Source organism: Impatiens glandulifera, chromosome 1 (genome assembly GCF_907164915.1).
Source record: "Impatiens glandulifera chromosome 1, dImpGla2.1, whole genome shotgun sequence".
Lineage (NCBI taxonomy): Eukaryota > Viridiplantae > Streptophyta > Magnoliopsida > Ericales > Balsaminaceae > Impatiens > Impatiens glandulifera.
The window spans coordinates 136,144,710-136,158,008 of NC_061862.1; the positions used below are offsets into that span (position 1 = coordinate 136,144,710).

Below are 13,299 nucleotides of genomic sequence, written 5' to 3' on the forward strand. Positions count from 1 at the left end.
ACTTGGAAATTCTTGACTAGAATGCAAATTTCATTATTTAAAAACGAGTCCTTCATTATTCGATGAGGTCCTAACCGGTCTTATGTTTATGTTTGGAATAAATTTTCAATAAAAAACATTGAAACTCAATTATAATGACAATGCAAAAGTTTATTGACAATAGACAAACAAAATAAGAAATGAATAAATTCATAGTCTAAAATACTTTGATATGACACACAAAAGTACTTATTTTTTATATATAATTTCGAATTTTGCTTATAGTTTTATTCACAACTTATAAGTCTTTTTTTCATGTTGTTATTTTCATCACATATTTCAAAATTTGCAAATGTATGGATTAATGTTATTTAAAAACAAAAACATTAAAAAATTTAATAAATGAAATGGTTTAGCCCTAGTTAAAAGTTTAAAGACTTTTGACAAATTTGAAAACTTCAGTGTCAAAAACTTAATTAAAGGGTCAATAACTTTCAAGTATAATAGTTTAAGGGCAGAATGAAGTTTATTTTCAAATTCCTGATTTCTCTCCCCTAATTCTTTTCCTTTTCTATTTTTTTTTTTATATTAATTATAGGCGAAAACCGTTTTCGATTTGAATTATATTTCACCTTAAAACTTAAAAGTAGCGCCCATTTCAGATTTCAAAAATTCGTAATTTCAACTCCGCCTCCGCAAGCTCTCTCTTTTTCTTCATATCTTAAAGAGAAGAACAGTATTCATAGCAACCCAAATCCCTCAATCCCTCCAAACCCTCATTTAACCTAGTATAATCCTCCAAAACCCTCATTTTCAAATTACCCATCTTCACTTTTTTCTTTTTTAGACTTCAAACGATGCCAGAATCAAGAGATAGATTGGCTAGGCCTGTTGATGTTGCTGCTATCTTTGCACAAAGAAGGGCATCCATTGTTAACAGGGATATCTTTCTTGATGAACCAGAAGTTGGATCTGGATCGGTAACTGGTAGGGGTGGAACCTTGGCTCCCAGAAGAGGCGGCGTAGGTGGTGTTGGTGTCGGAAGATTAAACTTCAGATCTCCAAGAATGATTCGAGGTCGCTATTTCAATAATTCACCGATTGTTGGTCAGGAGAATTACCCATCTGGACGTGGTGGTATTCAACATCGTAGAAGAGGATCTTCGGCGCCTACTGTGTTGCCTTCTTGGTACCCTAGAACGCCTTTACGCGATATCACTTCGATTGTTCGGGTAATGTTTCTTTAAAGATTGTTTCTTGTGTTGGAATATCTAGTTCTTGTTATGGGTTTGACTGCATCTCCGATTTTTGTGCTTTTCTTGAACGATTGTTAACGAGTTTTCTGTGGGTTCTCCGATGTTCTTACGAATCTCGCTAAACATCGAGTGGGTTTTTGATATATCTCATTGAATTGCCTGTTGATAATTGATTTGGGTTAGGTATGAAAATGCGAATCAGAACTTTAGTTGCTGATATATCTTGTCATTTGTCTTAATATGGAAGCTCTTTTTGTTGTTTTTGTTTTGTTTTGTATGTATATATAGGCTATTGAGAGAAGAAGAATACGCTTGAGGGAAGCTGAAGCTTCTAATGAGAGCCCACAACAAGTGGATCAAAATGCTGCCGCCCCATCTTTGGCTGTTTCAGGTGTTCAACTTGAACACAATAATACTTGTTTGATCACACCAAATCTAATGGCTGGAATGAAGAAGAAGCCTAACAATAGTATTTTTTTCTCTACTGGGAAAATTCCAATGATATTGAATGATAGCTGTAATGAGAGTAACGCAGATACATCAAATTTCATCACACCCCAAAAGAAGCTTATGAATTCGATTGATACTGTTGGGAAGGCTATGATGGAAGAGTTGGAGAAACTGAAAAAGACTCCAACTGCAAAGAAGGCCGAGAGGGCTAAGAAAATTCGCACATTAATGTCAATGAGGTGATTTTGTTTCATGATTGATGATGACTCAACTGTTACTACTACTACTAGTAATACCGTTACAACTTTAAAGAAGCTGTCATCACATTTGGAAAAGTATTGATCATCTTCTTATGATCATGGGGTTTTCAATGTTTTCCAAGTGAAGGGGGATATCTTGTTCTCCTCATGTAATTCAGTTTTAGGATTTTTATAGAATTTTCTGTACTTTTTAGTTTTACTGTTAATCATCTACTGATGAATTCTTGGATTTTCAAATGCCTTCCTTTTACTAAAGGATTGTGGTATTATGTAGAAAAGAATCTTTGGTTTTAAAGACCTTATAAAGATGATGCTGTTTCTGATAGAAAAGTTTGTCAAAAAGGGTATATCCCCTTTTCTTCCTTTCTGAATTGTCTTCAATTTTCCATCTAATCTTGCAGGTTTTACTTGGTAATTTTCAAATTATTATCTAAACTGCATCTTGTGATTATACACACTGTCGTGGGTTGTTTGAATAACCAACATCTTATTCGATTTCAGTTTTTCAAATAAAAGAGATTTTGGTTCATAGTTAGAATGATTTGATTGATAAGTAGATTGTTGATCGATTAATAGTTAATTTCAAATAACTTCCATAGTCACTGAATTGATACTGATACTGATTCCGATTCTGATCCTGAAAATTGTCAATGGATTGTGGGTATATGGCATGGATTACTTAGCCCATAAATGGCAATAGACAGTTTAAAAATGTCAAATAGTCTGAACACAATAAATCCAGACCAATCTTATATATGGATTATTCACTCAGTTCTCACCAAATTCCTTCCCTTAGCACAAAAGAAATTATTTCAGCAATAAATTATAAGAATGTAGGAGAAGATAAATCTAAGAAGAATGAGATAATTTCAAATCAAGATTAAGGGAATATATCCTTAATTTCTAATTATTAAGGAGATAGTTCAAATTCAAATTCAAATTAAATGAATGTAAAAAGTTCAAATGTTCCATACTTGTAGATTTCCTATTTGTATTAATTTGCAGACTTTTGGTACCTAAACAATTCTACCTTAAACATTTAAGGTTGATTGTTATAGCGCCTATAATTGGACTTTAAAAAAACGTGTTTGACTCTATAGCCAATACTCCATAATTCCTCGTACTCTCGAATCTCGCACAAAGAGATTAGAAATTAAAATGAAAGTATGACTAAATATGATTTAACGAATTTAGACTAGTTTTGAAAAGAGTCATCACCTGATTTTTCGTGTGAAATCGGAATAGAAAAATTGGTGTGTGAAAACGCATTTAATATATTTCGATTTAGTCCATAGCTTGCATGACCGGCCGTCAAAATGGGAGGCCCAATTCAAATAAACATTTGGTGACAATTTTAAGGTAATTATAATGCTAATTGATTCATAATATATATTTATTAAATAATGAATAGTACTGTTTATGTATTACAATTTTGGGTGGCTTGTATGTAACTACATAGCTTTGTGTCTCCTTGTCTAGAGATGACAATAAGTATATGTATACCCGATACTCGTAGCTACCCGATGATCGAGTTCGTGAAGGGGTATATCTTATTCTCCTCATGTAATTCAATTTTTAGGACTATTATAGAATTTTCAGTACTTTTTAGTTTTACTGTTAATCATCTACTGATAAATTCTTGGATTTTCAAATGCCTTCCTTTTACTAAAGGATTATGGTATTATGTAGAAAAGAATCTTTGGTTTTAAAGATCTTATAAAGATGATGCTGTTTCTGATAGAAAAGTTTGTCAAAAAGGGTAAATCACCCTTTTCTTCCTTTCTGAAATTGTCTTCAATTTTCCAGCAAATCTTGCAGGTTTTACTTGGTAATTTTGAATTTATTATCTAAACTGCATCTTGTGATTATACACTGTCATGGGTTGTTTGAATAACCAGCATCTTATTCGATTTGAGTTTTTCAAATAAAAGAGATTTTGATTCATAGTTAGAATGATTTGATTGATAAGGAGATTGTTGACTGATTAATGGTGAATTTCAAATAACTTTCATAGCCACTGAATTGACACTGATTCTGATCCTGATCCTGAAAATTGTCAATAGATTGTGGGTATATAGCATGGATTACTTAGCCCATAAATGGCAATAGACAGTTTAAAAATGTCAAATAGTATGAACACAATAAAACCAGACCAATCTATATATGGATTATTCACTCAATTCTCATCAAATCCCTTCCCTTAGCACAAAAGAAAATATCTCAGCAATAAATTATAAGAATGGAGAAGATAAATCTAAGAAGAATGAGATAATTTCAAATCAAGATTAATTGAATATAGCCTTAATTTCTAATTATTAAGGAGATAATTCAAATTCAAATTAAATGAATGTAAAAAGTTCAAATGTTCCATACTTGTAGATTTCCTTTATGTATTCATTTGCTGACTTTTTGTACCTAAATAATTCTACCTTAAACATTTAAGGTTGATTGTTGATAAATTCAAATTTGATCATATTACCTTGATATACCCTACATCACACTCTATATCCAGAATAGATTTGATGTATCAGATATGTGATTGATTTAATAATTTATTGAATTTTAAAACCCCTGTAAATCTAATAATTTATATTCAATATATTTGTAAAGTAATTTTAAAACATATAAATATTTTTTTTATTAATCAATAATAATTGTTTAAAATAAAAGTTTGAACTAAATAGATGTAAAACTGAAAACATATAAACATTTACTACAAAATTGAAGTCATTCAATAAAAACAACATAATAGACTACTCTAAATTTTGGGCTATACCAGTTCCCAAATTTAGAAAAACAAAACTTATATTTCTCATATCACCAGTTACACTAATTTAATTATAAATAAATAATATAATTCTCTGATAATAATATATATATAAAAAAAACAAATACATTCAGTTTTCTGAGTTGAAAGTGAACCTTTTAGGTTTAAAATATGTTTCACTAGTCTTTCCTAGCCCAACTAGGCTTACCTTAGGTGGGCTTGACTAGTAGCATAATGGTTTTAAGATAAATTGGATATATATTTTTTTTTTTTATATTTTTAATGAAAAAATTATAAGTTACTTTTCTAAATAAAATAAAACAAAACAATTGCTTAACATATATAACTTTTAATCAATAAAAAAATCAAAAACATTATTTTATTTATTCATTTTTAAAAAATAAAAAGTTAATATTAAACAAGTTAAATATAACTTTTTCTCTTTCCTAATTGGTTTTTTAAACATTTACAATTATTTTGTGGAATAATTTTTTATTTTTACAAATCTAGAATTAAGGAGTTACATTCAAATAAAATCTACTCTATATCAAGAGGAGAACCAGATCTAAAGAGTTTCTTCTCATTTATTTGAGTGATACATACTTGATCAAATAAAAGTATTAGATATAAATCAAGCTACAATGATGTGGGTAAAGTATTTTCGAATAATAATAAAAAAAAATCAACAATCAGAGCAGTCATGAATGAAAGACAATTAGAAATATGATAGATTAGTTATACAAAACATGAGTAACTTATCATTTAGTTTTGCAGATGAAAGTGACCGATGCAACTTCATCCAAAAGGGGCGATAATTGATAACCAAATAATGGTGGTGAAGATCATGAACAACGATGAACTAATCAACTGTGTAGATTTAGTGAAGATACCTATCTAAATGCATATACACGGATTAATAGAGGATCCGTCAACATGGAGCTACAATGATCAACGTTGGCAAGCTAATCAAAATCAATGAAAAATTATTCGTAAAAGAATCTCAAACTTTATCAAAGTAGAGTCAACGTCGATGTAACAAGGTCAATCAAAACATGTATAATATTGACCAAACATATATTTGGGTCGCTTACAAATACGAGAAGTGTGGAGATGTGTGATTCAGTTGTCGTACTCTACGACACTAAGTGAAAGAAGGCCCTAACTTAGGAGATTACCAAGAAATCATGTTTGGCTACTCCATAAAAACACATTACAACAACATATATCAACACATGCCCATGGTAACAAGCTAACATATTATTTTTGTTTTACAAGAGGATTCGACGCACATGAGACCAACAATAAACAAAATCAAGAAAAGAGAAAAGTTGTTGCAAATAAAACAAATTAAAGTGGTGATCAAAATTCTTGTGGAGGAAACAAATGTATTGAACTAATTATGCCATACAATACAGGTTGAAAGAAGGTTACAGAAATATCTTTTTGTATTATTGTGTAAAAGATCATTTATTGTATTTACACATAAGAGATTATTAATAGGCAATTAAGATTTAACCGTTTAGACATAAACCTTTGAACTTCCTAACTGTTGAGCTTATCTATGAATTTACAACGACTAATAAATATAAACTAATATATTACATATTTTTAACACTTCCCCTCAAGTCAGGAGTAAAGAGATTGATTACTCCTAACTTGTTGATGATGCTATCAAAGTTCCTTTTATCTAGAGCCTTCGTGAAAATATCAACAAGTTGATCTTTGCTAGGTACAAATGGGGTTTCAATCTCACCAGATTGAACCTTCTCACGAACAAAGTGACAATCAACTTCAATGTGCTTTGTGCGCTCATGGAATACTGAATTTGATGCAATATATCTAGCAGCATTGTTGTCGCAATACATTTTTATGGTTTTGAGCTCAACTCCCAAGTCTTTAAGAATATATTTAATCCAAATGAGTTCTCCGGTAGTGGCTGCCATAACACGATATTCAGCTTCGACACTTGAACGGGCGACAATATTTTGCTTCTTACTTCTCCATGTCACTAGATTTCCTCCAACGAATGTACAAAAGCCGGTAGTGGACTTTCTATTAAAGCTGTCTGCTCAATCAACATCAGTATAGCCAATGACGTCCATGCGGTTGTTTCTCTTCATCCATATGCCTACTCCAGGAGTAGTTTTAAGATAATGTAGAATCCTGTAAACAACAGAAAGGAGTGAAGTTCTTGGAGCATGCATGAATTGACTTACATTGCTAACTGCAAAGATTATATCAGGATGAGTAACTGTTAGGTAGATAAGTTTACCTACAAGTCTTTGATACATACCAATGTCATGAAGAGGTGTACCTTCTTCAGTGTTTAATTTAACAGTTGTTTCAATGAAGTCTTTACAGGTTTTGTAGCAAACTTACCAGTTTCTTTTAATAAGTCCAAGACATACTTTTTTGAGAAAGAAACAAACCTTTCTTAGAATGAGCAATTTCTATCCCAAGGAAATACTTGAGAGTGCCAAGGTCTTTAATGTCAAATTGCTCTTGCAAATACTTTTTAACCTTAAGGATATCACTTGAGCTATTACCTGTTACTATATATCATCCACATACACAAGTACAATAGTAGTAGTGTTGCCAATAGTTTTAATAAAAAGAGAAGAATTGGCAGAACTTTTTCGAAAGTTGTGATGAACAAGGGCGCTACTAAGTTTAGCATACCATGCCCTTGGAGATTGTTTGAGTCCGTAAATAAATTTATTCAACCTACAAATAGATTTTGAGTTAAGATTTTCCTTATAGCCTTGTGGGATAGACATATATACTTCTTCTTGCAGATCGCCTTGAAGAAAAACATTTTTTTACATCCATTTGATGTAAATCTCAATTTTGATTCACAACAATAAATAATAATATCCTTACAGTGCTCATTTTTGCTACGGGTGCAAAGGTTTCCTCATAGTCTAATCCATAAGTTTGGGTGTATCTTTTGGAAACAAGTCGGGCTTTGTATCTTTCAATTTTTCCTAAACTATCATACTTAATTTTGTATATCCATTTACAACCAACCACTTTCTTACCTTTAGAAAGAGGGACAAATGCCCATGTATTATTTTTTTGAGAGCCTCTAATTCGGTATTCATGGCAACACACCAATTAGGGTTGGACTTGGCTTCTTGAAATGTTTTCGGCTCTATTTGATCAAGAGATGTGATAAAAACATTATATTCATTAGAGACATTTTCATAAGATAAGTATTTTTTAATAGGATACTTTACCGAATAAAGATGATAATCTTTAAGCTTTTTCAATGGTTGAACAACCCTTGTGGACCTTCGAACATTATCATCCCTTGTAGTTGTTTCTGAATTATCTTCGGAGATAGATCCATTGTTATATTCTCCCCTTAAAGGTGTACTTAGTGTCTCAGGAATAGTGTCTGAATTTTCATTTTGAGTTTCATTGTCATTATTTGTGACTGAATCATTGTAACTTTCTTCTTGTAGGATATCACATGATGTCCCTTTTTCTGCTTCTTTATCTTGAGTGGTATTTGAATCGCTGTCAAAAGGAATATTCTTGCAAGAACAATTCATATCCAGGGGCAATACATGATCTTGTCAATCAAACTCATTGAGATCATCACTATTATCCTCCTTATTTTTGTAGTAAAATTCATCTTCATTAAAGATGACATTACGAGAAATATAGAGTTTTTTAGAAATAGAATCATAACATTTATATCCCTTTTGGATAATAGAATAACCAAAAAAATAGCTTTAACAATTGAGGACTTAATTTATCAGTATGGTTTATATGCACATAACATACACAACCAAAGACATGAAGATGATTAAGGTTACCTTTCTTGTTTTTTAATTTTTCCAAAGGACTCAAATTATTAAGAACACTGCTAGGAATACGATTAATGAGATGAGTAGCAATAAGTAAAGCATCAGACCAAAATCTTTTTGGGACGTTAGATTGAAATAATAGATAGAGAGTAACCTCAAGAAGATGACGATTTTTTCTTTCCGCCGTACCATTTTGGGTCGGGGTGTGGACACAAGAGGTTTGATGCATTATACCTTTTGTTTTGAGAAAAGAGTAAAATATTTTATTGACATATTCATTCCCGTTGTCAGTTCTAAATAATTTTATTGAAGCTTTAAATTGGTTTTCAATAAAGGAAACGAACTCTAGAAATTTTGAAAATACTTCTGATTTATCGTGGAGTAGAAAAATCCAGGTGGTTCTTGAAAAATTATCGATGAATGAAACATAATATTTAAAATTATTATATGAAGTAGTAGGTGCTGGACCCCAAACATCAGAATGAATTAATTCAAAAGGAGCTTTAGATAAACTATTTGAATTATGAAACGGGAGTCTGACTTGTTTAGAAAAATGACACACATCACAATCTAAGAACTTAAACTTCGATTGAAATAATTTTCTAAGCACATGCTTTGATGAATGTTCTAAACGACGATGCCATAAAAAATGAGAATTATTCTTGGAATGTAAAGCATAACTAGAAAGTTTAATAATATAAAGGTTATTTTCAAGTTTTCCTTTACCAATCGTGGTCCCGGTCGACCTGTCCTGAAACACAACATCAACGTCAGAAAAAATAACTAATCAATTAAGGTCCTTTGTGATTTTACTAACCGAGATTAAATTTGGTGATAAGTTAGGAACATACAAGACATTATCAATTTGTTTTGAGAAAAGTTTAATTGATCCAATAATCCAATAGTTTGAAGAGGAATTGAAATTAGAAGAATTAGCCGATATACCTGGGTCCACTTGATTAGTGGACTTCTCTTGTTGAGTTTTCATGAAATTAGAGAATTGGAGAAAGAGTTTGAAGTTGTCTAGATTCACACCACGCACTTTATTATGATTGAGTTTTGAAGTATTCCCTTTAGCTTGGGCATGCATGTTTGAAGGGAGATCCCAATCTGAAGAACTATCCACCTTAAAGACGTTAGAAGCCCTAACTTCATTTGACCCAATTGGACTCCAGTCTCTCACCGTACTGCCTTTTACATCTCCATGGGTGAGAAATCCTCTCCGACCATTTCCCCCTTTGTTGCCTCTTTGTCGGCCGTCTTCTCCACGCATTTGTGGCTTGAGATGGGGTGGAGGTGGTAGCAGTAGTCTTTGATATGACCAATTTTGTCATAGTGATCACACTTGAGGTTCAGATTTGGCCATTTGCCTCGATTTGAGAGAGTTTCCCAGCCAGAGAAGTAAGCTTGATTATCTCCGGTGTCTTCGAGACCTTTAAAGTTATCCCGATGAGTATTCTCTTCCTCAAGTCTTGAAATTACATCTATGAGCGAGGGAAGCTCCAGAGCGAGAAGAATTTGGGACTTTACATTGTCCCAGCTTGAATCCAATCCAGCCAAAATTTGCTAAATCTTTTCCTGTTCATTTCTTTGGGCTATGGTGACTGGGTCTGTTGTTGGTGGAAGAAAAATTTCTAACTTAGCCCACCTTCTGGTAAGTTCTCCGATGAAGTCTGTGATGCTTGATCCTCTCTTTGAGATGGAAGAAGTATCTTTTTTCAGTTGAAATATATGAGAGAAATTTTTGGACTTACCGTAGAGTTTTTGTACAGAATCCCATAAGTCTTTAGAAGTTTCGGTATTGATGAAAATGGCAGCAATTGCTGGTTCCATAGAATGAAGGAGCCAATACATGATTTGACTATCTTGGGTTTCCCATTCTTCTACTTTCTGAATATCTTCTTCTGTTCTTTTGCCTGATTCTGAGATTTTTGGTTTGTCGTTGTTAGTAATAAATTTTGTTTTGGTCCTTGACTTTAGAAACAAAGTTACAGATCTTGCCCAGTGAAGATAATTCTTTCTATTTAGGAGGACATAGGTAATCCTCTAGGTTGGTTGTACTTCGTAAGAGTAGCCGCCTCCGGTGGCCATTGCTGTTCTCTCCAATCCGATAAAGAAAGAAAAAAAGATTCAGAGAGCCACTTGGGCTTGAAGAAAAAAGAAGAAATAATATGAGGAGTCTCGAGAGAATAGATTGAGTTGGATTAACCGCGCTCTCATACCATGTTGAAAGAAGAATACATAAAGATCTGTTGTATTATTGTGTAAAAGATCATATTATTGTATTTACACATCAGAAATTATTAATAGGCAATTAAGATTTAGCCGTTTAGACATAAACCTTTGAGCTTCCTAACTGTTGAGCTTATCTATGAGCTTACATCGACTAATAATAATAAACTAATATATTACATATTTTTAACAATACATCTAAATTTGACTCAAACATTTCTAAGAATGAGACCAAGAATGATACGAACACAACTTTTGGACAACTCTCATGCTATACATGTTAAATAAATAGTACCCAAACAAAGAACGTGCAAAAAGAGTGAATATCTTCTTGTTAGAAAGAATATTTAGAATAAATTTAGGACAAGAGAAAATAGACAAATAGTTGTCGTGTATTCGTACGTATTGATCTATGTTATGATATGTTTAATTAGTATGAAAATACAATAAATAATAACATAGGTTACGGTGCAACATTTAAATAATAAAAAACAACACATTGGTAAACCAAATTAACGTAAACCAAATAGTTAATTAATTAAGTCTCTTGGTGTTTATATTTGTCATGATCCTTCCGTTATCAATTACTTAAAACCCATACAAAGAAATAAAGGCCAGTCACCACGGACCCAAATCCATGACACATTATACTTAGAATTTGAAGTTTTATCGTCGCTCCCTTCTCGGAGAATATTGGAATTCAGTTAAACAAGTTAAATAAGAGGGACGACTAGAAAAGTTTACCATACAACGATAATGCACTCTATTGAATGAGAAACTTATTGTAGTCTTAACGAGATGTAATTTCTCTAGACGATGACATCCCAAAGCAATGGACGTGAAACGATAACAAAAGAAACGTGATTTATGTTAGGATTAATTACCCCCCTCTTTGATTGATATTTGTGTATGCTTATTTACATTAATAATTATAGTCGTATCATTTCTAACTTTTCTTATGGTGTCTCTTAGTTTAATTGAAATGGTTAGAAAACAAGTGAGGTTTAATGAAGCAACCCAACAAGAAATGGAATAACTTCGGTCCATGTTCCTACAATTCGGGAAACGTGTTAATTCCCTCACTCTAACGATCGTTGATCTCATGGAAATTAACTCCTCCCACAAAGAGAAATTAGTAAATTTAAAGTAGGGAGCAAATGAGGAATTCCTAACGTTCATGAGCCGATGGAGATGTATGGCTACAATGATGGACGATTTGCTAGGCGAAGAACAACAAACCATCATAATCATGAAACGTCTAAACGACACTTATCAAACTTTCATGAATATCCCCACTATTAATTCTTTTAAGGAGTTGACATACATGTGAGGCAAGATAGATGGAGTCTTGGAGAAATGAGAAACATGTCTTCACGAGAGAATGCCCAAGAAAACATATGTGGTTGGAAGAAAGAATCTCAAAGGCATATCGACAAGAACTCAAAAAACAAATGAGACATAACATAAGCATGGTCTCCCAAAATCTTCAAGGGTGATCGATAATTTGGGAATGTTTCTCAGTCAAGCAATGAATATGTTAAAGGAACATAGATTGATAAATTCTCTCGCCCCGCGAGAAGATAGACCCCCAGTAGGGAAAAGAGTGAGCTATTATGTGGGTATCACCAAACGAAAGGGTATCACACCAACAAGTGCCTCACCCTTAGGCACCTTGTCCAAGACTATGTCAATAAGGGGGTGATTCTGAGATCGAGTACATTGCCTCCAAATGTTAGAGTTCTTTAATGAAGAGTAAGAGAAGATGATCTCATATGTTTAAAACACCTTTGTTTATGTCAAACTCTTTACTACCATATTTTTTAATAAATCTTAAAACTTTTATTTTGTAAACGGAACTACGTTCATACATGATTTCATATTTTATGAGAATACGTAGACAACCTATCTTGGGCTTAGTTCCAATAAAGTAAAAATAAAAGGCTATGTAAACATTAGGATATTTTTTTTTATTAAAATAAAAATGATGATAAAATAAAATAAAAAATGATCATCTAAACATTAACAGGCGAGACCCAATTCGTAATTGTCTGACATTGATGTCGTACAACCAATCGAAATCGATTTCCTTGAAATTTATCCTCGAAAGCCAACTGGTGGAGGAAGACGGGTGCAAATTCGATATAGTCAAATAGTCTTAATGAAAGACGAGATTATACGCACTATGCCACAATCAAGTGTATCAGAGTCATATGGCTAAAACGTTTAATAAGAAGGTGAAATCTCAAAACATTCAAGAACCCGATCTGATTCTGAAGAAGAATCTACAGATACTAGACCCTAGGGGAAAGTTTTAAACCGAATGGGAAGAAATATACCTTATTAGGAAGGTTATTTTAAGCGGTGCAACTGGATTAACAACTCTATATGAAGAGGAACTTTTAGCCACATTCAACGTCGACATGCTCAAAAGATACTTCGTCTAAAGTAGGTATGATTAGATTGATGAAAGACATATTTTGTCTACATTTTCAAACAACATATGATTATCTTAAGTGTTTAGATGATTTTTTTAAAAAAATTAA

General features: G+C 32.4%; 1 protein-coding gene across 1 annotated transcript; it reads left to right on the forward strand.

The window, feature by feature from the left end:
* The first annotated feature begins 642 nt into the window (after window positions 1–642).
* Window positions 643–2,283, forward strand: LOC124939015 (protein POLYCHOME-like). Its single transcript, XM_047479535.1, has 2 exons — window positions 643–1,211; window positions 1,524–2,283. The coding sequence occupies exons 1-2, from the start codon at window positions 837–839 to the stop codon at window positions 1,926–1,928; spliced, it is 780 nt and encodes a 259-aa protein (XP_047335491.1). The 5' UTR covers window positions 643–836; the 3' UTR covers window positions 1,929–2,283.
* Window positions 2,284–13,299: the final 11,016 nt, after the last annotated feature.

Coding starts and splice junctions, on each gene's coding strand:
- LOC124939015 (XM_047479535.1), top strand. CDS start 837: ATGCCAGAATCAAGAGATAGATTGGCTAGGCCTGTTGATGTTGCTGCT. Junction 1,212..1,523: donor ATATCACTTCGATTGTTCGG/GTAATGTTTCTT, acceptor ATGTATATATAG/GCTATTGAGAGAAGAAGAAT.